Raw genomic sequence first — 25822 nt, forward strand, 5'->3', positions numbered from 1 at the left:
CAACTTTACTTTTACTTCAAAATTAGGCGTCAGTCAATGTGTTGCCGTCGAAAATTGAAGCCAAACAAACAGAAAATGCAGTTTGGCAATCGCTATTGAATCCACTTTTGACATTTTTTATTTGATATCTTATTTACTACTGCAGAAGCCTGTTAAATTTAAAAGCAATTTTGCGGGGAACATTAGTTTTATCGATGACCCCTTTGTGCTTTGTCAAGGGGGCAATAAAGGCTCCGCCATCGTACCTCAACTCGGCGACATGGCCTCCTCCTAGCCGTGCCAGTAGCCTCTTAGCCCACCTGAAAGACTCGAGGCGTTGCTTTGGTGGCTGGCAATGCCAAGTGAATCCGATCTTAAAGAACATCTATCCTGATTTCAACTGATTGAAGGAAGAATTGCGTATGCTACGGATGGGAGAACCCGTGACGACTCCCAATAGATGGGCTGCTAATGACTCCCACCTTTGGCACCCACTTTAGTCCCGTGATCTGTAGGAATGCCATTAAACAACTGGAGCCACCCTCACCATGGCTGAGACGTCTGGAAAAGTTCGTTACGGTACTGTGCCTGTATGAGGGTATCAATGAGGCAAACACGCGATACCTCCTCCATCCCACTACAGGCTAGATTAACCGCAAATGGATTTGATATGGCAGGGCAGCACTGAAGCGAGAACAAAGTGGCAAAGTGGAATGGGCGCGAATCGCTATCCCCCTAAAAATATTTTAAACATCGACCTTTGTTCTATGGCTCTGCTTTTAAGTCAGTGGCTCCACGACTATCGATGTGCATACGAGATGGCTAGCACATTCCTTCCTTCCCCAATACAGTTCTTGAACAGGACGAAACTCAAAATCCAGTAGAAATGCCAGGTCGGGTCAGTGACGTTGAGCTTGAATATCTTCACAGTCGCACGAAAATTTGATGACTAGTGCAAATGTTTCGTAGGTGCTTTTGCGTTTAAACCACCGACGACGTTGCGATGACCGAAGCGGGCGGTGGATTAAGAGGAGCGCAAGAGAAGAGAGGGGTAAGGCATTTTTTTAATTGTTTGCTTAACTCTTCATTTTGGTTTCGCGGTCACCTAAGGCTCTGCCGTTGTACTTTCTCTGGGTGGCATCGTCTCCAGGCCGTGGCAGTAGCCTTCCAACCCTCCTGAAAGATTCGAGACACTACAAATCATCCGACGTTTACACTAGGATGATCTGCCCAAATTAACTGGTATTTCGTGCCGAAAATAAGTCACCGCAATTTCAAAAGCCATAGTTCTACAAAATTAATCTTTTATACAGAAGAATATTACAACTGTCGTAAGACGGTTTATCAGGGCAATTTTTAAAGCTCATGTTACTATTTTCATTTAAAAACGAGTTAGAGATTCTTATGGAATTTAAAACCTAATCCAAATAAGCATAACTTCAAACAAAAGTAGATTCACCACAAAAATTAATCTTCTCTTTTAAGTTAGAAATCTACCTCCTTGCCCGAGACTACCTACTTCCGAGATTGAGTCGAGTCTTCAGGCAGCATTGTTATTAGTAGCAGTACCATCAGTAGACGAGTGAGTAAACTATAAGAGTTTTGGAGGGTCTAAATGGTGAGCTTTGAAAGACCTTCAAGCCAAACCGGCGATGGTTATAGAACCGCTGGCGCAACCGATAGCGATGAAACGACCCTCCAGCACACTATCGATAGTTTGAACCACAGAGTCTGTCGGAATACGAATAATGGGCTAAAAGGAAAATAAGAACGTGTTTTAAGGAAAATCTGTGCAATAAGAGTCCAAGGATGTGAGCATAGTGGTCAGCGAACCCCCTACGCGCTGTTTCAATAGTGTAAAAGTTCTCCTCTGGTACAAGAACTTAAAATTCTTAAAGCGGACCATAGTACAAAAGCAGAAGATTAGATTGAGGATGAGTTGAAAGCAACAATGGTGGAGATGAGGATATCTCAAACTATGCACGAGCAATCGTCGCCGAGACTACTAATCCCTTTCGTAACATTTTACTCCTTTTCAGTAATTTTGGGCGTAGCGTATGTTCTTTGGCTCCGCATTACCGCCTTGTAAATGGGGCGGATCTTTTATTATCAAGGCAACTAGGGAAACAAACAGAAGTGCACTAAACTTGTTACTTAAGGAAGTTAATGGAACCATTTTTCTGGTAACGAGAGCAGTTAATGTGCGGGTGCGATGAAATGAATGCCATTGCTTAGGTGGATAATAGTCGCTATCCTTAGAAGTCGCTGCCGTTGTTGCTATGGCAACCACACATTAGCCCTACTGAAGCATAAATGTGATAAATGTAGATCCTCCTTGTCCTTGTAATTTAATGAACGGACTCACCAACTTTGTATCACGATGAACCACGCGCACTTCATTGAATCCGGAGCCTCCACAGACGATGGCACGACTGGGTAGAAGACGCGCGGCATAGAGGTATTCACCACCGCCACCGTCTCTGCTTTGTCCCTTCACCGTCTCTGCCACGTCAATGCACTCCGCGGGGCGCATGTATGCCTGTTTCCAGAGCGTATTCTCCACGTCACCACTGGCCAAATTACTGACTTTTGCAGGCGCCTCGATCGAGTGCAGATTACGCAAGTCCCAAATCTGCATACAAACAACATAATTACAATTAATGTTTCCTACCCATTTTATGCGTCCGGACACTCACATCATCTATACACCTAACGTGACGAAATGGGTACATCTAGAATTTAAAAATAATGCCTTGAACTAAGGTAGCAGAAGGTAATACATTGCGATATGCAACCAAAAATCTGCCAATATTACACACACCAAATCCCAGGCAGTGCTAATCCTGCACAACGGAAACCTCCGGTAGAATACGAAAATGAAGTTTGCGTAATGACGGAAGAAATAAGACCATCAGAAATGGTATTTACAGAGACCACTCATTAGGACAGCACCGGGGGCGGTGGTCAAAAAGACGAGGGAGCTGTGGAATATGTACTTGTTTAAATAGACGTTTCAAGCAAGAGGAAGCCAAGAAATACAAACCGTATGACAGATTGGACGTCATCGCCCCCATCCTGATGAGAGAGCGTACCTTAAACACGCTTAAATCGTAACGTCTTTGTACCCCTTTAGTTATAGCAACTCAATTAAGCATGTCCTCAGGCAACTCGTCTACTTGTTGCAATAGCATGGAGAGAGGTGGAAAAAGGAAACATCGAGGCTATTGCAGCGATCTCTTAGTATATGCACCATTTTATAGAAGCAAAAACAAACGAACTTATGGGATTTATGGCTGCACAATCAAGACAACAAGGTCTGGTAAGTATCTTCGTAGGAAGAGCCTCAAGATTAAAAAGTACATTGTAGAAAGCAGTACCTAGTAAAGGTTCCGAACTGCAATTGGACAAAGTGACATTAGATAAGCACTTTGCAGTACTTGAAAAGACTCCTCAAACACTACCTAGCAAAAAAAATAAGTGATATGGCGAAATAAGATTCGAGACTTTTCTGAGATTCCATGGGCTTAAATTTGACGCCTGCGTGTTTCAGTTATTATTTCATGTTGAGGGCTAGGCCACGCAACTGGTCATGGTTTTTTTTAGTTTGAGAGAATGGAAACAAGTTGTTTTACTCGTCTAAGACCAATTATATGCTAACAGACTTTGAGAATAGGGTTATGAAAGCAGGTATTTATTAGTTTTAGTGTTTTGTGCAATTTCATTACTCACTCTAGTCAAATTATCATTGCCTGCGTTATTGACATTCGCATCGTCCCCGATGCTGTTACTACTCCTATCCTGTAAGGCTGACTTACTCACGTGGATAGAACTATTTTGCTTGCCTTTGTATGATGACCGTATCATTTGAACCACAAAAGACAAAAAAATGATGTTTTCTAGCTGGATTATTTTGCCATTCGATTCCACTCTCTACCCTTGTCGTGCGTTAAGGCTGGTAACACCAACATTTTGAAATCGCAAGATTTTACACGTAGTAGCACAAACGCCTCAACTTGACAATATCTTAGGAGTTTGTTTGTGCGATGACGACTACTCCAACTGAACTATGACTCGTAATTTAGACAGTTGCGCATAGAATATGCGTACACTTATCGTCCATAATTTTTAAAACTCACTTCCTGTTCTGAATTTTCTGTGCTCAACTGAATATGAGATTTAGAGTCTGCTATGTGAAAGCCAAGGAGGGAAATAAATGGGTTTTTAAGTATGCACTGCTGAACGCCTATTCCCTGGAGCCGATAAATAATACTAAGAAATGAGATTGAGCAATTTGCAAAAACTGTAAATTAGAAGATAAGCGCGGTCATTCAAACTACTTTGTAATTCTTCACCCAGTAAAAACGCATTGAGCTGACTTTAAAAGAAGTTGTTTTATCCTCATAACAGGACCATTTTTTCTTCGAATCTATGGAGATTTAAAAGATTCTCTTCAAGAACTAAGCTTGCGGGCATCATAAATGGTTGGATGCCCTCTTTGAGACTTTTAGAAAGTGAATCAGGATTTCAGAGAAGAAGGATACGATACTCACAAGTATTACATGTATGAATGCAAGTATTTCAATCACAATTTCCATTACGCACCACTAAGATCGAAGTTTCTATGCAGATATACATAATTTATTTCCTACCAAATAGCCAATTTTCGTGTTGAGCGCTGAGTCATTGGAATGCCCAAAGTTCTAAATTGGAGCATTAGGTAAATCGGCCAAAACAAGCAATTGGGAAAACGACTGGATTTTTGTAGTTTAATCAGTAGACTATATAGACCCGCAGTCGGATTGAGATTCGGCGTTATCCGACAACACAATTCACAAACCACACATGCTACGACTTGTGTGTTCTCATGAGAAAGTTTCATATCATGTAGTCTTATCGTAACTTTAAAAAGAGCTCAAATTAGCAACAATAACACCAAATAAAAAACTAGTCTTGCAATAGGTCTTCTTTGAAATGTCCTAAATATTAACGTTAGAAAAATGACAAAAAAAATGTACGCCCCAAAGTTGATGTGTTGTGAATCGTTCAAGGATCATGCAATTTAATCGTGTTAACTGAGGAAGAACTTTGTGAGAGAAAAGTAACAAAACCGTCTCCGAAATTAGACGGAAGCTTTGTAGACCATTACAATATTACAAGCAGAGTTTAGTCGTAGAAGCTGGTAGCTTTCAGCCTTCTGGTGTTTACAGGAATGACAACTCCCTTACTCGGTTTCGCATTAAGGATACGATTAGTCAAGAACAGGTAACATCTTTTGTCTTATACTCCATGATCTCAAACGCATTTGTTTTCGTTCGGAGTGGGACCTAGTTATATGAATCCTAAAACACTGTAATTGCAAAATTCATACTGTAATTTTAAATTCCTAGAAATAAAATTGCTCACGTATATAACCAGCCACAATTAGATGTTTTAATTAACAAGCTTTATTTAAATCAAACAAAAATACTTCATATATACTCTTTTAGTTTTTTGAACTATTAATTCGTGAATCAATTCTTTCAACTGACTAAATGTGAAGAAAATCCTTTTTTAAGTCACTGTAAAACACTTAGCCTAGAAACCCTGAACGGTAAAACTTATAACGGGTTTTCAATAATTTGGAGGCATTGTAGTTTACATAAGCGTGTCGTGTATTAGTACCGGTACATCCGGCTCCTCAGCTTCGTTACACTAGTCAATGGCTTTGACGTTTACGTCTTAAATGGAACCGAAGCAGGTTACTTTTTGCAAAGAATACAAAAAGTTTACGGCCATACAGAATATCCTGGCTCTTGCTGGACTTCCTAAGCTAGTAGTTCAAAGTAAACCGAAATGTTTGCACGAAAAATGACCAAGAGCTAAAGCATCAGGCATGAAAAACCAAAGCTTCAGAAGCACACAATAGAGGGAACAAGTAAATTATTTTAAGCTGCAACGAAAAATTACTCCATAATCAATGGCGGAGTAGCACGTATGTAAAATAGGATAAAAATGAGGCGGTTTAATACCCCAAACACAGGGTAAACATCTTAGTCTTATGATGTCCTACAAAAATAAAGTAAGGGCACGAAAACGACAAATTTAAATAGAAGGATGGTAATCAATTTTACCTCGAGAGCTTGGCGTTTGCGCCACGAGGCGGTGAGAATATGGTCTTCTTCAATATCAAGGCCCTCGGGACTGCAAACAAGTGGTCCGTAGATATCATGAACTGGTCCTTCTCGAGTTCTCGTGTCCCAAACCTGCGTAATAACATACTAATTGCGTAGTTACTGGCCCTGGCAGTGGTCTTGAATAAAACTGCTAGTAGATCTGCAAACAATAGGACTCCAGCTCTACCGCATTGCGTAGCAGAAGGCCTTTTAGGCTAAAATCAAGTGAATTTTCATATTCGGGCTGCTTTGTATAGGAGATATGGCATTTTAATTCATTTTTGAATTTATTTACTTAAATGCAGAAAGTAGAAAGGTTAGAATTACTGTTAATGCGCATCCGGATGATAATAAAGATGAGCTTCGTTTATACTCGATTAATCTTTAATTTTGCTAAGATAGGTGCTTTGGAGATATATGAGGGGTAATCAAATGCACTATTGGTTAGGTAACCAAATATGGGATCTTATTATGAGCAGCATATCGAATTTGAGAAATTACAACAAGAATTCTCGAAGACAATACATTTACTTTACAAATACAGATGTGAAAGGTAAAATAGGCGTGCAGTTTTTAAACTGGTAAAAGGTTCAATGAAAAGAACTCCATTGTTTCCATTGACATCAATCAAACCTAATCAATTATTAATCAAAGTCAGCTGCAGCAGCCTCTTCAGTCAGTCTTATGATGATGGAAAATTACCGTTTCGTTGACCTATCAATCGTGCCAAAAGGACCTTCAAAGTGATCTGCAAGCAGACGTGGCTAATTATGTACTGCATTCAATCATCTAAGACTGACTTTAGGGATTTAATACTTTGCTCAACTGAGAATTAAGCTTCATGAGCTTTTCAATATCCGCAGGTTGCACATCCGCCGAACAACATGGTGTCTGGGCATATCCTCTTATCCCTCCTGTGCATCAGTAATAAGTCTCCTACACCAATATGGGAGCAAAAACCCCACATTCGCGTCGCCCTTGCAATTTACAAGCATAAGTTCCGTTGTGGAATCATTTGCAGCAACACAAACTGCGCGAAATATCGACAAAAAAAGTCTTTTGGCGAATTTTACCAAAAAACTAGAATTCAGGTTTACGATCAATTCCAAATGGTGATAGTGAGATCTGGGTAGATACAAGAGTTGATGGCATTAACAAGCTGAAATTAGTTTTGGTGATAAAAGGTAGGTATCAAAATTTGCATGGATCAAAATCAAAATTTAATGACCCTACTATTTCAGCTGTCTCAGATTACGTATCATCAAACAGCAAAACAGGTTCCGCTGGAAAACTCGTCTCGGTGACTGAACTGCATTGCAAGTATGATACGAAGGTAAAAACGTGTGATCAATTTCGATAATCTCTTTAAGAGTGATGCAACTTAGGATATGTAGGACGTTGACAATCTAGAACTCCTTATGCACAAATATTAATGATTTCCACGGTCATGATCTTTTGCATCTACACGAAGCCAAGTTAGAGTTAAGGTTGCGTAAGGATAGCAGGCCAATCTTCAACTTAAAAGCAACTCGGCCGACCAAATGCCGTGAATATAAAATGACCTGCACCTAGAGACCAATCTACGACTAAAAATCTTACATTTCTAACCCACCTTTACATGGTGATCCCAACTAGCTGAGGCGAGAAGTCTGGGCTGAGTGGGATGATACCTTAGCGCGGCTATTCGCATCGAGTGGCCCTCTGTATAGTTGTCTGCCGGACCAGTAGGGTGGTAGCCAAGTATCTGTGGCTCAGCGGTGCCGCTGTTCGCTTTGTCAGAACAGGCATTCTGTTCGGAATCTCTCCCGTAGCTAATCGGCACGATGAAGGGCTTTATGTAATGATCGATCACTTGTTCACCCTTTCCCCCGGCAAAGCGCTTGCAATGTCTTAATCGTGCCTCCAAGTCGTTTTGTAGCGGATTAGCGAATCGCTCACATTCACTGGACACTGAAACACATGGAAGGATGCATTGAAATTCCAATGTCGAACTGTTCAAACTCCGCAAAAAATCCACTGTACACACTTCATTACATAAAAATTACGAACTTCCACATCAATTTCAAATTCAGTGTATTGTCTAAGTTTATGTCCAGTGATAGATTTACTTTCATAAACTATCTTGTCGATGTTTTCATGGGCATAAAGGACGCAGTAAAGCCTTACTTTTCCTAGGTTTCGGCCGGTGCTCATCGAATGTTACAAAATCAGCAGACTGGGTTTCAAAGCCGGTTTGTTGGCCGACATGGAGGCTATAGAGACGAATTGCGGTATCTTTGCCAGCAGTGGCCAGTTCCATTCCATCGGGTGAAATATCCAAACAATATGTTTCTTGGTTTTCCTCCGTAATTAGAGTTTCAAAACCCTCCTGGTTGGAATCGAGACAGAATATGTCCCCCTGTGGGGTGCAACCTAGCACCCATTGAAGGTCGGTTGGTACGTAGCGCAGACAAGTAATCGGCATACCCAACTTCCATGTCGAGGGCCGCAACAGCAACTGCTGTTGGCCGTCTATCACATTGATAACCTTGAACAAAAAGTAGGTGCTACTCATTCACTTTAAGTAAGACAATTGGATATTTTGAGAAAATTGTGTTAACCTACACGAACGCTCGTGTTTGCGGATCCGGCAATTAGTTGACGTCCGTCAGCATTAAACCTAAGTGTATGTACGCCAAAATCATCCTCTTCAACAATGGGAGATTCGTAGCACTTTGGCTTGCTTTTGGGCACGTTTTTACAGTCACCTGCAGTTGAGCAGATTGCGCCACAATGAGAGCACACGGGGTTATCAGGGGTATTGTTTGAACCCAGTTCTGGAATAGGTTGGTATTCGGGAGGATATAAAGTGCGTTGAAATCGGATCCTGGTAAATCGAAAAACCGACGCCAAACCGTTTTCAACTAATGCACTTGCCAAAAGAGCGGATTCTAGATGACGTCTTGACATCTCTTGGAGGAAAATAGAGTAAAATGTCTGAGCGTACTCTAGTTGAATGTCTCCTGAGGAATATACCACGAAATATCGGTGAAATGTTGAAACCAGGATGGAATTAAAATGACTCCAACAAGCAAATGTTACAAAATAAATAGTGTTAAACTTGACCTTCCGATGTTGGCTGTCACAATATAAAATTGTGAAGCAGTATTACTGAACCATCTGGGAAGGATAGGCAAAACCACTTAATCGTAGACTCACTCTAAGGAGTTGTTAGCCAGTATTTAGTATGCTGATATATATATTAAACAGACTTATGTAAGGACCTCTCTGCTAGCTACATGGAAAATAGACAGATTTGACATGTCTGAGTAGCAATGAAGTGATGAAAAAGGGACAAGGAGGAATAGACGCAGAACCTTATCCCCACAGAACTTTGGCAAATTCCGGCCTTCCTTATATAAAGCTGCTTTTAGGCCAGTGTTCCCACGGCTATGGTCACGCGTGATAACCAGCACATTTCCCATTAGCTAAATACAGTTTCCAAATAGGACAGAACTCCAAATTTAGTTGAATTGCCGAGAAAGACCAGTGACGCTGTGATCAAGTATCTTCTGGGCTGGATGACCTGTGGGTGTTGTTAAACCATCGATTACGTTGCGATAACTGACGTGAGAGAGTGATCAAGGGAAGCACCGAGGACGACGTTCAAGATAAAAATGGCCCAAAGTAAGATATAAATCACATGGAGCAGGAATACCATGACTACGAGGAGTCTTGGTGCCCGCATAAGTTTTTAGTTACCTGAAAGACGTGGAGAGATTCATACTTTCAGATGGTGGCTCAGAAGTTACGACCTAAGATTAGGTGAACCCAGTCAGCCACCATTTCGTATTAACCTCAAACTTATTCTTAAGTACCAGGTACGATGTTATTCATACGAAAATTGAAATTAGCAAATGTTCAAATTGGTGGCTCTCAATCACTAGAAAAGGAGTATTATTAACGCAGATCCAAATACTGACACACTTGGGTTTGCTTATTCACGTCACCTTCACTGCAGGTAGGGCAACTGACCCAAAAGGCATCAGCGGCAGGCTTTGGTTCATCTTTTGAGGGGACCCACGTGGCCGAGTGAGAATAACATGTACTCGAATTAAAATTTGGTGATTAGTATATCCACAAGCACACATAAACACAACCAGTAATTAGCCCTCAAGGTGGATTCAACATTTGAAAGAACTTTTAACCCAAAAATGATTGCATACTTTCAGTAAGCACAAATGTAAGTTTCATTGCCGAACCACAAATGCAGCGCAGACCGAAATGTCTGGCATTGGAGGATACAATCTTGAATGGAAGCATAAAAACCTGGAAAATTGCAGTACAGACGCGTCCCGATTTCGGTTTCAAGGCGTGGAACGAGGATGAATTTAGTCCGGGGTCCATCTTTCGGAATACTTTGTTAGCATCTCTCCAAAAATTTCATTTTTACGGTGAGACAGAATCGATACGAAGCTCCCAATTTAAGCAATTAATGCATTGGAAAAGTGAAATTAGCTGGGTATAGTTATATCTACGCGACGAAGAGTTTGATCGCATCTGAGGTACCATAGGGATCATGGAGATGCTGTCAAGGCACTCTCAACCCTGTTTTAAACACACTAAAAGTAAAATTCCCCTATATCACAAAGCGACATCTATCACGCATGGACCCAGAATTCAGCTTATCCTTATAAAATATTGAAATGACCTTGAAGTGAGCAAACCCCTTATTAATGTCAAAGACCACAGGTGTTCGACGTGTAGAATCGCCTTCACCCAAGAGTTGCCCAAGGATCTGCTGGAAAATAAAAGAATTAAAACGGAACAGCCAGCCCTCATATACGGAGGGAGATCAATGACCAATATCAACCAACGTCTGAAACCAGTGGTTAACCAAACGAATGGCAACCCAACATGTAAACCAAAAGAGAAGCAAAAGAACATAGCACAGAGCCTGTATTAGAACTAAATGCAGGTTTGCAAATTGCTATTCAGTGAGGTTCAAGTTGTGTTAACAGGACCAATGGGAACATTACCGACAAATGTTAGTTGCGCTAGGCCCAGTCTCGCGGTTTAGTCAAAACGTCCAACAATTCCAAATGTCTTTTGTCTTCTGAGGGATCGTGACAGTAAACCCATTTCTGGAAAAAAATTTAAAGCAAAATTTAGTGCATGAGTTGAAACCCATTAGATCAAGCAGCGTTTTAAAACTTCACAAAATCCCCTTGACGCAATGAATAGTATTTCGTCGAAATGCTCAAAAAGAAAAAAAAATGCATTAAAAAATCACCCCAACAGTTTTTAGTCGATAACATAAAATGACAACTTGGAAAATGCTTAAGGACCAAATTTTTAGGGCCTAGTTGTAGCTGTGCTATGGGATCCTGAGCATTTGGTCCATGTACTAAAATGTTTAACTGAATAAAGCAAAAAATCTTCAGATTTAACTTTTAACAAAAAGGATAAAATTAACCCTTCGAAGCCCTCTGCTAAGATTAATTCAAAACAATTCTCTATTTTGGGTGACAAATATGATATTAGTGGTATCTGGGCGATGTAAACAATAAAAACACTGAATTGGGACTGATACTCTTATCCAGTACGACAATCTTTAAGGCTTATTTTCACAATGATGGTATTTTGACGACCAGATTTACTAAGACTAACAAATGTAGCAAAAGAAAACCTGACTCATAGTTCACAGGGTAGGCAAAAAAACTGAGGCAAATTATTAAGTGGTTGAACCGAATGAAACGTGTCTAATGTTTATTGTGGATCTCATTTAACCAGTCGCTTCAATTTACCCTATCAAAAGTAACCCTAAGAAGGTCAAATATGTGGAGGTTTAAGCTTAGAGATGCTATATAGTATCAGTGCCTTGAAACCTGTGGGCGAGAATAGTGAAACCACTTTTGTATAATGCTAGAAGCTTAGAACAGACTTATTCGTTAGGTTAATAAAGAAAAGTGACTGCACGAAAAAACGTTAACAAAACAGAAAATCTCCATTACAGTTAGATTTATGCAAACTGTAAGGGTGAATCTAAATAAATAAATTACGGAAAAGTCTTGATGTGAGCAATCAAGTACTTTGAGATTAGTCGTGACCATATCAATCATGTAAGCAGTAACAGCTGGAGATGAAATCAGAGGTATTCAAAATCGGTTACTCACTGCGTATAAAGGCATCGAAACAAAGATGCTTTCAATTCTAGCATTTGGTGTGAAGAGACCGAACTTGGTACCTCTATCATAGATTAGATTGAACTCCACATAGCGGCCACGGCGTAGCAGCTGCCACTGTCTGCGGGTGTAACAAAACTGCGTCAGTTGACCACACTGCACGACACAGAGAGGTAGCAATAACCCAACCCGGGCAAGCGAAACATGTTTACTATGCACAGCCGAACTAAGCCGCTGGGGTAACAGCTTTATTTTTATCTACCGAGTCAGAAATTCACATGCAATGACAGGAATGGGAATGTCGGCATACCTCTCCTCATCGTTATAGGATGTCTTTAGCCGTTTCATGATAATTGGCAAGTAAGATGGTGCCACAGCAGCAGCACAGTCCTAAGGTGAAAACGAGGCTAGTTTAATGGAAAAGGATAAAAATGAAAGGAGGAGACAGCATACCCGAACAAACAAAAAGACCTCATCTTGCGAGGGGCCATCCAGATCATCAAAAAAGATGCCACCGACGCCCCGTGCTTCACCTATAAATGAGAAAACAAGATAGGTTAGCGATCGCTGCCAAAAGTTTTACCGTTTTCTCCAGCAGAGCAAAGCGCTCGTTTCTGGATAACTGTCAGATGGTAACAAGCATTGTGTTCAAGAAAGACATTTATCTGCAACGTATAAATCTGATCGGGGTCCTACACAACAAATATGTTTTTTCAGTCATCTAAAAACCTTATTTCAGTACCCTATGGATAAATTATGGCAGAAAAGTAATGAATAAAATATACACAATGAATATCCAAACCAATTCAGAATAGCAGAAGAGTACAGGCCCTGAAGCTGATAGGCAAGCATTACTAACGAGACCAAGGGAGCAATTATTCGTGCGAAATTCTTAGCATCTATTACATGTCCCACGAGTAGTGAGCTATTAATTGCAATATGCGTTGGAATTGCCTAAGTAAATAATCACAATATAGCTGAAATAAATATAGTACAACGCCTAAAATAAGGCAGTCAAAATACTGAAACAAGCAAAACCATTTGTAGGTGATTGCATTGAAGCTAACGTTAGTGTAGATACCGAAAGCACATTCGCAATACATGCAGTGTGTTTTGATAAGTTAGTCTACTTAGTTCCTACAAACGTGTCGATGAAGAATCCAAACCAATGCCATTATATAGGAGTAGGAGGCAACGACATATCGTGGCCTCCTCAAAAGCAAATAACCTCTGTGTTTGATGAAAAAGTACTCATCACACCACTTCTTGAAGTCGTGGTAATAGGAAGGACTGTGAGCATCACAAGCAGCCTTTTGGAGTCCATGAAAGTGTTTGACATCCTCCTCGTAGAGGAAGGAGGGGGTTAGATCACAGCCCCCACCAAACCACCATATGCTTTGACCCGTCTCCACGTCGATTACTTCAAAGTAACGGTAGTTAAAGTGCATCGTTGGTGCGTGAGGATTTCGCTAAAGGCGGAAATGAAGTGGCAGATTATGGACTGCAAGAAAAAGTGTTCAAGTAGGAGGAAAAGATGACGTACCGGGTGATTAACCGAACTGATCCCCACTACGCTAAACTTATACGAGCGTCCGTTCTCCAGTTCTTTCAACCTAAACCAAAAAACAGGGACTGTTGACTGGGAGATGTATAATAAACCCACTTAGAGGTTTGGCGATCCAACCCGTAAAAATAGACATTTATGAAGACTTAATGCCAACTGGATTTCCTTCGTTCGGAAGGCGTGAGGATGGACAATATTACACTTTTAATGGCTGTCATATCTATTAAAAGTACCACTTGGTGCGAATCGGCACAGAGTGCACATTTAAAACAATTTAATGCTAGAAACGAGGTGGTGTTAAGTAATTGGGCGATTTTAACCCGGAACTACACAAACCTTTCTTTCATTTGCTTGAGAGCTGAGTCGGAGAGACTACTAGTCATCACACTGATATTGATGGCGGCTTTTTCAAAGACACCTCCCTCTTGAAGTACGCAAGAGATGCCACCACCTTCGTCCTGAAAGCATCAACATTCATTGAAAACGGAAATGTAGACTACATCAGCTGCTAAAATGCAACGTAATGTACATTTCCACGTATCCAACGGTCGACGGTAAAGCGTGCCTTGCCATCAATAGCTCCCATGCATCGACATAAATGAGACTGAAAAAATGAAAGTACTTAATAAAGAGCTTTGCTTTCAAAGCCTCCAGTCCACCTCACAAAATTCTGCACTGAATTCTAGCAAATGCACACGCTGACGACAGCTGATAACTGCACCCAAAAAGCTTTGCAACAAAGGAGATAGGCAAATGCATTAAGGCGAGATCTAGTGAGTTTAGTAAGGCTCACTTGCAGATCCATGCAAAGTATTTCCATCTTCGAACGAATACCACCTGATTGCTAAAATATATACTAGAATGCAAAAAAAATGCAATACAAGAAGAGTTGTAATAGGTGTAATTGGGTCAGCCATCCATTTTGAGGGGTCACTCTCTGTAAGGTCATTTTCAAAAAACGTGTTTTCAGGGAATGCTTCTTGCTAAAGACAATTAGATTAGGAATACTTACATCCAGCACATGTTTAAACGCCTTGTACCCAGCATAAAAACTGGAGGACGTGTTTAGGAAACTAATGTATACTTACGCCACAGCCCCCAGACCGACTGAAACCAACATCCGACACATGACAAGACAATCGAATCAAAAGTAATGTGGTCACGGCTTAAGGATGAAACTCTATACATTATAACAAATGGCACGTTTATGTACATATCTTGATATCAGGCAAACGATAAAAGCCTCTTACATGAATCTGTCTTTAAAAATGTCAAATTTATTTGTTTAAATTTGTTTCATTAACTGCCTATAGATTAAATTTACGCCATGTCACTTATGCTAACACAAATACGAAAGAGGAAGCACAAGCCATACTGTTCTGAAAAATAACAGCCAAATCTGCTACTGTTGGCATACATTTGACAGAAAATAACCCAGACTGTAATGCATACCACACTTAACTTAATAAAATAGGGTTTTTCTTCATCATGTAGGAACCTCACATAAGTGGATACATACCACGCATTTGTAATTTTCTTTGATATAGTTAGAGGGTCTTTTCTGGCTTCACCCGTGGTAGCATCACATATTTTTGTGTCTTTTTATGAAAAAGTTGCTTATGCTTATATTCAATTTCCGTATGCTGTAATTCCACCTAATACTATGCCACTTAGCTCTTTTGAGTACTAATAGTCCAACTTCTAGTTGGTATGATTTATTACGACTCCAGGAAAGACTTGGTTTGGCTATGCTTACGTTCCCATATTCTCCATAAGGAAATTTATATTCAACACACTATAAAAATTTAGCCCTATCCACCACTACACTATAAACTGTATCACCAAATTAGTATAGCCTTGATCTTCCCTGTTTGCGAGTTGTCGGGTTTCCATTTAGGCCATTAACCGGATAAGTGATAGACAAAGTCTTCAGGGGCAATACTGTAATACGATAGTGGTTTATCCCTCGGTTCTGGCGAGGCGCCACTTTTGTACTTCGAATTAGCCCCCTTGTACCCCGCTGGGTGGGGCTGGCCTTTTGGACCATGCCAATAGCCCAGACACCTTCTCCGTGCTGAATATGTATATTCTGCCCGAGTATTGTGTCTTCTTTCGTTTTCAGGGAGTCCCGGGACGCTACAATATCTTTATTGACCGACGCGAACACTTGAACACAGATGGATGTACATGCCTGGTCGGAGGGCTAGTAGAGAATCTCCAGATCATATTTTACGAGGAATACAATCCTTAAATTTGCATTTTATGACAAACTGCTGAAATGCAAAGCGCAAATATTTTGCCATCTTCCCCTCATGCTATTTAGCACCTTGTTGTTGCTCATTTTTGGTGCTCACAGAATTTATAGGGCTTTTAATGTGTATCGCTTAGGTTTCACACAAGTGCCGTTAGACTGATATTATTCCTATCCCTATTTGCAAGTCTCACAAACTGGTGCCACATTTCTGCCATTCTCAAGTGTAAAACCAAGTAATTGCCACAGTTGACATCCTATTTTGCAGATTTTCTGCTCAATTTGATACTCGCCTGCAGTTCTGAAGGTGAATTCGCTAATCGGATGTCAGGGTGTTTAAACAATGCATCGTGAAAGTGGAAGAAAAACCCATTTCCTGAGGAGGCAGGATTGTGGGATTGCGAAGGAGTTCCAGCCCCAAACTGACGTATGCACATGGTTTTACAAGCACACCTTCATTACTCTTACCGATTCAACGTCAACAATTTCACATGTGGGTGTCATAAACTGCTTTTCATGCATATATGCTGTGCTTCCACGTCCAAATACAATGTTTGCATGTAGCAGAGCCAAAGTTTCCAACCCGCTTGTACGGCTTTTCATTCCGGCTAATAGTGAAAATCTGAAAACTAAAGGACATATAAGGGTTGCCTAACTCTGAGGTCTGAAAGGCTTTCTTCACCCTGTGGGCAAACTTAAGGAAGATTAAACTAAAGGGACAATGTGAGAATGTACTCTTGTGGATTCTGTGCCAATTAAATGTTCTTTTAAGATGCAAATGGCGGGAATAAAGTCACTGCAGAATACTGTTTTTTTACCGGTTTTTGACAGGCTATCTTGTCCTCTCTCATATCTCCCTCTGTGTGTGTACACCTCGTTCTTTGAGTAGCCATTTTAGAGGATTTGAGCTGGCAACTCGATTATTTTATAGCTTTAGGAACACCAATATTGACACAGCGTTTCCCCCATTGCGATTAATTTTCCCACCTGTTTGACACACACCTCTGCCACAAGTGATGTCACTTCAATCCTTTAATGATGTAGTTGTGGCCTTGCAGTGTGCTGACAATCATTGTGGTTGTCTAGTTCAATTTGGTGGAAAAAAGTGTACCAATTTTCAGCAGGCTCGCAGCAGCTCGCCTCCAAATTCGAAAGATCTGGAAAGAAGCAACCAGTGTCCATGAAAATATACTCTAGAGGGAAGTCGAATCGAGCTGCTTTTAACCTTGGCCCTTTTATTCATTTACTTCGTTTATTTAAAATGTATTCCAAAAATAAATCTTTTAATTACTGTTATCCGAAAGTCAAAATACCTACCAGATGGAATGGCATTAGCTCTAGCCGTCATCAACTAATGGTCTACGGTGTCATAGCCACACGTGATTTTGTCATTATTTTTAGCCGTAATGAAGTTAAAAGGGACAAACGTAAAGTATTAGGCTAGCTTTAAGGAAAAGGCGTTAGGAAGACGAGGACTTTTGCTAAATCCTTCAGGAAGCATCCATCCCACGATCCTATTGCTGATTTCAAGGGTCTGCGATCGTCGTTTTATCCGCTTTGAACACCTGGCAGACTTTTTGTCACTTTGGGTTTCGTCAACTTAAGGTTCCCGCTTCACGTTCTCTTGGAAATTATGCTTTTCAAAAGCATACTATTTAACGCAACTCTATTTTTCGGGTATTTATACTTCTTTGCTTATGCTACTCGCTTCCTTTCAGTAGTAGTAATCTGAGTAGGAGTAGGGTGTGCGGCATAAGGGATGGCAAGTGAACGTGGTTGGTAATCTACGCAGAGTTATTTCGAGACAACATGAATGCAGAGATGATGTCTTTTAACTTCCTACTCTTTATCGTACGCCACTTACAAATATTGGGCATGTAGAGAAGTGGAGTTTGAATAGTACGGAGCAGTATAGGTGTACGTGTCAATCAAGGGGAGCGCTTCGACCCAGGAGTTGGGCAACTTCGCTTAAACAAAGCCTTGACGTGTCTGAGATGATTACTGCCTGCCCTGCTACCCGACTCTTTTGCCGCCTAAATTAAATGTTCTTCTCACGTTTTCAACAATGCTTCGCATCGTCCGCTGTCACAAAACTGTAGAAATGCATACAATGGTAAATAAATGTGGTACTACATCCCTTTCCAAGTCTTTGACATTTTCATTTATTTTGTGAGACCATACCTACCAGTCGAATTTCTTAACAAATTTAGCTGTGGCATCTTCCCTATTGTGCTTAAATTCCATCGCTCATAATTTAAACTTTGAGTAAAGGCGACACCGCCTAATACCTGCTGCCACGCCTTCCACAAGGTGGAAAAGGCTGGCGCTCTACTCACACTATACCAGTAGAACCTGATCCAGTGGTCCTTTAAACTCCACGCCTAGGCAATAAATTTCCTAATGCGTTGGAGTCAAACTGGAGAATGTGAGGATAAAAGGCACAGGAGATTAACAGCAATTTCCGATGTTTATCCTCTGGCAGATAATGATTGCACATGCGACACTTTAAATGTGACCACAATGAGTTTCAATTCTGTATCATTTTTGGTAGTAAGATTTTGTACTCCTGTGGGCGATGACGTCCTTTTATATCCTCTTTGACCTCGTATGAAAGTACTTTGCCTACTGCTGCATCACTAGTGTCAGGTCTATGCGAACAGTGGAGTGCCTGATTCGAAGTTGAGTAACGCCAGAATTGCTGCACATAAAAGCATCCACTTTAGCACTTTGAACTCTTCATCTTCCTCTTTCTCCCCCTTAAGAGTCTTATTCGTCGACTTTTTCCTTATTTCATGCAGCGAAGCTTGTGATTTTAAAGAAATTTAAAATGATCTGCCCATGGTAACCTGCTATCCCTAGGAATCTACGAAATTTTTTCTAACTGGTTGGTAGTGGCCCTGTTTTCACATGTTTTAAACGGCCTTGGGTAACTGCCATTCCGTATGAAGAGGCAATATATCCCAAAAAGCTATCCAAGAATCGCAGAAATCAGCATTTCTTTGGGTTTAAGGTCTAACCTGCGTCTCATAGACTGGCCAACACTATTCTCAAAATCGGCGTCATGCTCCCAAGTATCCCAACCAACTCCAAGATTATCATCTAGGTATACCGTACAGTGCTTAGGGAACATTCCGATTAGTGCGGCTGGTATAAGGTGTTGGGAAGTAACCACTTCCTTACATGGTTCAGAATATATTGAATGATTGCTTCTTGCTGTTTCTACCTACCAGTATCCCGAAATTTAAATCACGTAAGTTAGTCGGAAGACATCCCTCGTTGTTACCAGATTCAGTTTTCTCTAGCCGACGCGCAGACAGAGGTTTTTGTCCTGTTTTACCAGAGCCGTTGGTGAGGCTCATAGTGATTCCACTGTCTCCTTGACCACGTCTCTGAGCTTCTCTTTGACAAGACAGTTTGTCCTTCTAACAACTGCTAAATCAGTCCAGCCTCGCCGGTGCCTTAATAGGTTTCACGACGCTTGTTCTTCCAAGCTTAACACCTTACCATGAGAACAAATTTGCGTATTTAACTATTAACTTTTAACGCTCTTTTCCCTTGCTGTTAGTGACATGGGTAAGCCGCACGTGGAGGTGGTCTAGATGGGTTCTGGATGCTGTTGCAGCTTCAAATAGGACATTGCAAATAGCATCGACAAATTTTCGGTGATGAAAGGGCTGTCGTGGCTTTGCTGTCTTGGTAGGTGGAGAAGGTGAAATCCACAAGGATTGGAACGGCTTTAGTTTTACTTAAAAGTTCGGCCACAAGAATTACATTCTAAATCATAGCAAGGCATACAGGGAATTTTACTGTCCAGATTGCACTGTCAGTCTAAATATACATAACGAAGTCATCCCTTTTACTGCCACATCCTTTCTTCTTACTGGTTGCAGTTTGAGAGACGATGAAACAATCCTAACCTTTCAGTAGGGAGACAGGAAAGTTGAGATTTTCTATTAGCCTGGATGCACCAGATTAAAAGGGTGGATTGCATAAACGGTCTTCTGCTTTGCCTAGAGTTTGCTAGAATGAACGGGAGCCATCTCGAAGCAAGGAGGATAGAAGCAGGGGACTAGACTAGCATTGAAGCGTAACGCGAATAGCCTAGATAAAAGGCGTCGGGTTTGGTCCGGCATTACCGTTGACGCTAAGTTTCTCAACCTTAATGTGTAGATGAAACCCACGTTTAAATTGGGCGGTTATCTACCCCTCGATCCTGGTTGAAGGTGAGCCGCTGGTAGCTTATTCTGGCAATCATCGTAGGTTCTTCGCGTACTCTTCAATATCTTCTTTCATGTTTCGTTCACGACTGTTCTTCCTCACTCGGTGTCTGGGAAAGCGCGTAAAATCTGTGGTAATCTCTGCAGTTATGGAGTAAAATGGAAGCTACTTCTGGCGACTTTAAGACACTATGCACAGTCCATGTCGGTGGTGAAAGTGACAAGGTCCGCCGGCGTGAGAAGAGCATGTGGAGATTGACGTCTTTATTTGATCAGTGACATAGGGTTGTACAGAATATCATAGTCTAAAGGGGATCGCAGTTCGTTTCCTTTTCAGGGTTGGGGGCATTTGCTGCGTTAAGAGATCAACGTCAACTGACTGGTCTTCCACTTGAAAAATACATTCAAATGGACACGTATTCCTGTGTCTCATCTGCATTTCATGAACCATCCAGTCAAAGGGAGGTTAATTTACACAATGAAAGAATGATCTGAAAGCTGGTCTGCATCACAGTGTTACAAAAGGGAGCAGGACTTGTCTGTGCTCTTTCGATTACATGAGGAACCAGGAATGTCTGAAGCGGACTTCTTCATCCGTGACTTCCCCTTGCAGGCGGCTGGAATGACCTCTTCCATCGATGAAGTTTCTGTGGACACTTTTTGCTCATTATCATCGTTGTTATTGTTCGTGTCTTGGACAGACGGTAAATTGCTGAGCCTTCGATACCTAAAAAGTTTACTAACTTGACTATAGAAGATAAATGACCTTGATCTGCAGTTTATGGCATTAAAATTACCAAATTTTAATTAATCTTATTTAAGTCTCCGATTGTGGATAGAATAATGAAAGGACATTCGCTTTAATGCCTGTTGACGCACCTTTGCAACTGATGTAGCATGATTCGATAGGCCCCACTGATGGAATTTCTGGCATCATTGTTGTGCGGCACGCGGAGACGATCGGATGAGATCCCCAGCTGAAGCAGCAATTTGGCCGCTTCCATCTCTGACTGCACGATAGCCTCCTCGAAAGCACTCGCATTCGTCGAAAGCTCCGGCTCCGAGCTAGTGCTGTTCACTGGCACGTCAGTGCTCGAGTCTGCGAGTGTTATGGAGATTCGTGGTGTCGGTCCAGGTTGAGGACTGGTCTCTGTACGCGCTTTATGAACTAATGGTCTTTCCGGCCTCCCCGCAGTTGATAAGATTATTTGGGAGGCTTTTTTACCAGCTTCCGCTAGCAGTAAGTAGCCTCCCAGACCCTAAGTGTACATGAAAATATATTATAATGCATAGACATGTGAGGCAAATGTATTTTTTTTTAACAAAGTTTAATTCCCTCTCGGGGTATCTGAAAAAAGCTTAGGGGAAGTAAATGGTCAAAAATGTAGTTTAATTAATATTTTAGCACATTTATTTTCTTATTTTCAGCCTCTCAGCACTTCTGTACATTTATAATTAAATATTCTTTACAAAAACATGCCTACCAAGGTCGTCAGGACTGAAAACGCCTGGCAAAATGTTCTACAAACTCACTCCAACAGAATCCGCAGCACTGACTGTGGGATAGGGAGTGGGAAAGACTTGATGGGCCAGCCAGGGTTCACGTTTACGCCAAGACGAGGAGGTACTGACAGCAACCAACCGATCCATGGACAGGGGCCGAGTTGTTGATGAAGCCTTTTTAGCCTCCTCGATCAACTTCGCTGCACGTGGTCGACTTTTTGGATTGCGTGATAGTAGCCTTCGTATCAACTCCGCGGCCCCCTCAGACACCCTCGGGGGTACAGGAAATGTGCCGCTGGAGCTGGCTTCGAGGATGAGTTTGCGTAGTTGTCCTACCGTTCTGCCTCGGAAGGGCAGGAAACCCATCAACATGTAGTAGAGCAGCACTCCCATAGCCCACATGTCCACTGGAGGGCCCAAGTACCTGACCAAATCAAATCACAGTGGTAGCAGCGCTAGTAGCTAATGAATGAAACCAGAAAACGCCTTTCCTTTTTGTCTCTACACTCTATTATGCTACGAGTTTGGTTTTAGGTTCACTTGAATGAAGACTGGTGTGTAAGATGAACAAGTTTTGGAGCACAGGCTTATTAGGAATGGCACGATTCAAAAAGAGGACATACTTCTATATCCATCATAATCGGGAGCATGAGTTACTGACCTTAGCGTCAAATTTCTTCCCATCTTAATAGAAAATGGCTTAGACGTAATCTCTAGAACATCAACGATATGACGACGTCTAATGTAGAAGGTCAGCCACGGTACTAAAGCCCCCCAGGACTAAAATTACTTGAGATTTGGATATTTTCCTTTCAGGTAAGCATCTTAGTGTGGTGCTACATGTTCCAACCTCAATTTACTGTCTACTAGTGCAGACTATTCAAGATTCTCTTACGATGAAGAATTGAAGAGCTCCGGAGCTGCATAGGGTGGTGAACCGCAAAATGTGATGAGGTGTTGGTCTGCGGTGGTGATTGTCTTACTGAATCCGAAGTCACCAATTTTGACCCGGTAGAGGTCTGGTGAATAAGCAAGTGATTGGTTGTACGCCTGTCCTGTTAGGGTTAAAAAATTTGTATTTAGCTTCTTTTGAGATGCATTATCGCAAGCCATGATGTGTTTGATTGAGTTTAAAGATGGGTTTGCTTAAGGCTTCCCTTATAGTATTTCTGTCTAGGATGCAAATGTCTCATCAGATGCTGCTTATTGCTTGTCAGCCATTAGATGAAAATTTTCTACTGACAAAGTTAAGGAAGGAAGAAATGATCAACATTACTTGTGCTGCTATCTTCAGAATTCATTCTTGAGTGCGTTGCACGAGCCTTGTGGTCCGCTTTGTGCACGTCGTTACGGCCTCCGGACCCAGGACCCCCAGCAGTGCTGGCCTCAGGCACTTCCGCATCACTCACATTGTTGGTTTCCCCCATTTCGGGATCCACTATGGGTGAACGCACTGCGAAGAAGACATTCTCCGCCTTGATGTCGCGATGAACTATGTTGTTGTCATGCTGGAGTATTATCAAGCCTCTTGTCAGTTTCATGATAAATTGTTTAATCACACAAATTGACATTCCCATCTCGCTTTACCATGTGCTTAATGGCGGCGACCAATTGAGCGAAGATGATTTTGCCCTCGGAGTCTGTAAAAGCACCCTTCTTTTGAATCCTTGTTTCCAGATCTCCTCCCGCGGCGTATTCCATGACGATGTTTAATTGGGTTAAACTTTCAATCACCTCGATCAAATAATGAAACGTATTTTCAGTTCTTTGAAATCAATGGCTAGTGTTTCCTTGCATCACCATGGGCTTGACCACCCTTTAGCCTCTACACATGACATTTGTGGCAGTTGAACCAAATCCGAAACTCCTCAAGATGGTGGCTGCTCAGTGAAACTTAACTATCACGAGGAATGGCATGCTCTGTGGATGGTTGAGTCTGCCAAGATCCGCAACATCAGGACAATTAAATCAGTCGTGGTCTATGATTAAGTGCTCCTAGAAACTGAACGGACGGCAACCCTTAACGATTCGTTAACACCGGTATGAAACTGGTAATGATACCAATGTGACTTTGATACATTTTTATGCTCGTACCAATTATTAGGACCCCAGATCTAAGGCTAGGCAACGCTAAGTTCGTGATTTCTACAATACAGATTAGAAAGGATGCAGATCTGTCGATCCAGCTGATGCGACGTGGTGTCCTACTGATTTTAGAACCAAGCATTTCCTATCCATGATGGCAGACCCACGTGTGACTTTCGTATTTGGCTTGGGGTGGTTTTAAACCACGGAATAAGTCGTAACTGTCAGTTTTAGTCCACCAGCAACTCTATCTTTTAATTCATGGATTTAATGGATAACTTGCCTCGTAGAGCCGAATGATGTTAGGGTGATGAAGTTTGTCAAGCACTGACATCTCTCGGAATATAAGGCGTCGGGCTGCAGCGTCAGTTTTGGTTTTGTCAATTATCTTCACAGCGACCTTTTCTAAAAGAAGCATTAGCAGGAGGGAGTTTTTCTCGCCTTCCTTTTAACTGTTCTTACGGATGTTGGCTTTTGTTTTACACATTTTTAGCAGTAAATTGATATTCTCTTTTTATCTGTTCAAGCTAGCTGTTACTCGGGAATCGAATGACCTCGGTTGAAATGTGGCTTTTTTATGGTTCGAATCACCAAGGACGTTCGATTTTTGAGGGTAGACTCAGGCTAGATAAGGTCCGTTAGGTAACCATGTAGGCTTTGTAAACCAAAACTTAAAGCAGAATTCACCATTTGCCTCAAATGCTGCACAAACCTGACTTCTACATAATTTGGCAGCTAAAAACCAAATCAAGCACCATCCTATCGCAATTCTCCCTTCGATTTGTCTGTTTCATTACGTCTCTGCTGTCGGATAACAATGCTAAGAGAAGGCGATTATCACCACTCGGAAGCATCTAAGGGAAATGCGGCGAATGAGGATGAAGATGAGACAGTGTCTATCGTTCTTTCTTTCTCCTCCCCCCCTTTCCATCTCACTTTTTGCCATGCCAAATGAATTGCAGCCTGGGTTCTCCTCTCAGTTCAATTTTGCTTCTCTATCAAGGGTATAGTATGGGGCCTTACTTGATCTTGTACGAATCCCACTTTCTTTCTCGAGAGTAATCAGCTTCTGTTGTTATTGAGAAATAAGTCTTTCTTTTACACATTTGGCATGGATTGAGTTATGTTGATGGATCTTAGTCGCGATCGTTTGTTATCCAGTAAGAAATGCATAGCGAACAATTGATTTTGTAGTTCACATACCATATACACCCACACACAAGCCAAATTCAGTCTTTTAGAAATACGGAATGGGTAATGAGTCCTTAATTTGCTCGATGGTTAATGGCATGGGAAAGTGGTAACCTCCATAATGAAGTGGACTTTTCTGATGTACTATTGCATGACCATGCTTTGTAGTGGCCATTAATAATGCCATTCCCAAGTCCCTGTCACTGTAAAAGTCATGGCAACTGTTAGGTATTGAAAAACCACTGGGTCCCTTTTGCAAATCGAATTCCTAGCTTGTCTACAAGAAAGTGCTTCCCAGTAAATGCTAAAAAGCGTCCTATCCCTACAGTAGTCTTGATCTTTTACCTCTTTTACTGTATTCTTAGCAATTCGCTCTCCTTGCAGCATTAGTTGCATTACCCATAAAATAATATTTATAACACATACAATACATCCCATTCCTTACATATTGCTGCAATAGCACATGACACAAAAAAGAGCATTAAGCAGCACAACTGTTAAGCCCCCAACGCCCAGCAGAAGTTTTTTGCCCCAATTCTTTCCACCCATCCAAAAGTATGGCAGGTTTTGACACAGTTGGGCAACCATTCTAATGCCATGACCACGGCAATTTAGGCACAAGGATGACAGGCATCCGTGTACAAGGTCGTTTCCTGATGGGTGATGGCTATTTCGGAAAGTCAAATCATTTAGGCCAAATGCCATTCAATCAAAAA

At 41.4% G+C, this 25822-nt stretch overlaps 3 protein-coding genes across 3 annotated transcripts; all 3 read right to left on the reverse strand. All coding sequences in view use genetic code 11, as the record gives it.

Moving 5' to 3' along the window:
* Positions 1-7230: 7230 nt before the first annotated feature.
* EGR_09497 (hypothetical protein) lies at positions 7231-8595 on the reverse strand (the record flags this gene model as incomplete). Its single annotated transcript, XM_024498746.1, has 3 exons — positions 7231-7290; positions 7744-8081; positions 8298-8595. 3 exons carry the CDS (start codon positions 8593-8595, stop codon positions 7231-7233), a joined length of 696 nt encoding a protein of 231 aa, XP_024346841.1.
* Positions 8596-11167: 2572 nt separating this feature from the next.
* Positions 11168-14988, reverse strand: EGR_09498 (Coproporphyrinogen-III oxidase; the record flags this gene model as incomplete). Its single annotated transcript, XM_024498747.1, has 12 exons — positions 11168-11254; positions 12287-12416; positions 12606-12685; positions 12749-12828; positions 13524-13764; positions 13839-13908; positions 14196-14317; positions 14389-14463; positions 14653-14703; positions 14741-14842; positions 14872-14911; positions 14948-14988. 12 exons carry the CDS (start codon positions 14986-14988, stop codon positions 11168-11170), a joined length of 1119 nt encoding a protein of 372 aa, XP_024346842.1.
* Positions 14989-20843: 5855 nt separating this feature from the next.
* Positions 20844-24333, reverse strand: EGR_09499 (Serine/threonine-protein kinase NIM1; the record flags this gene model as incomplete). The annotated part of the gene is made up of 7 exons (XM_024498748.1): positions 20844-21054; positions 21207-21586; positions 21861-22254; positions 22726-22885; positions 23107-23338; positions 23418-23564; positions 24244-24333. The coding sequence occupies 7 exons, from the start codon at positions 24331-24333 to the stop codon at positions 20844-20846; spliced, it is 1614 nt and encodes a 537-aa protein (XP_024346843.1).
* Positions 24334-25822: the final 1489 nt, after the last annotated feature.

The sequence above is a fragment of the Echinococcus granulosus genome (genome assembly GCF_000524195.1).
Source record: "Echinococcus granulosus chromosome Unknown EG_S00150, whole genome shotgun sequence".
Lineage (NCBI taxonomy): Eukaryota > Metazoa > Platyhelminthes > Cestoda > Cyclophyllidea > Taeniidae > Echinococcus > Echinococcus granulosus.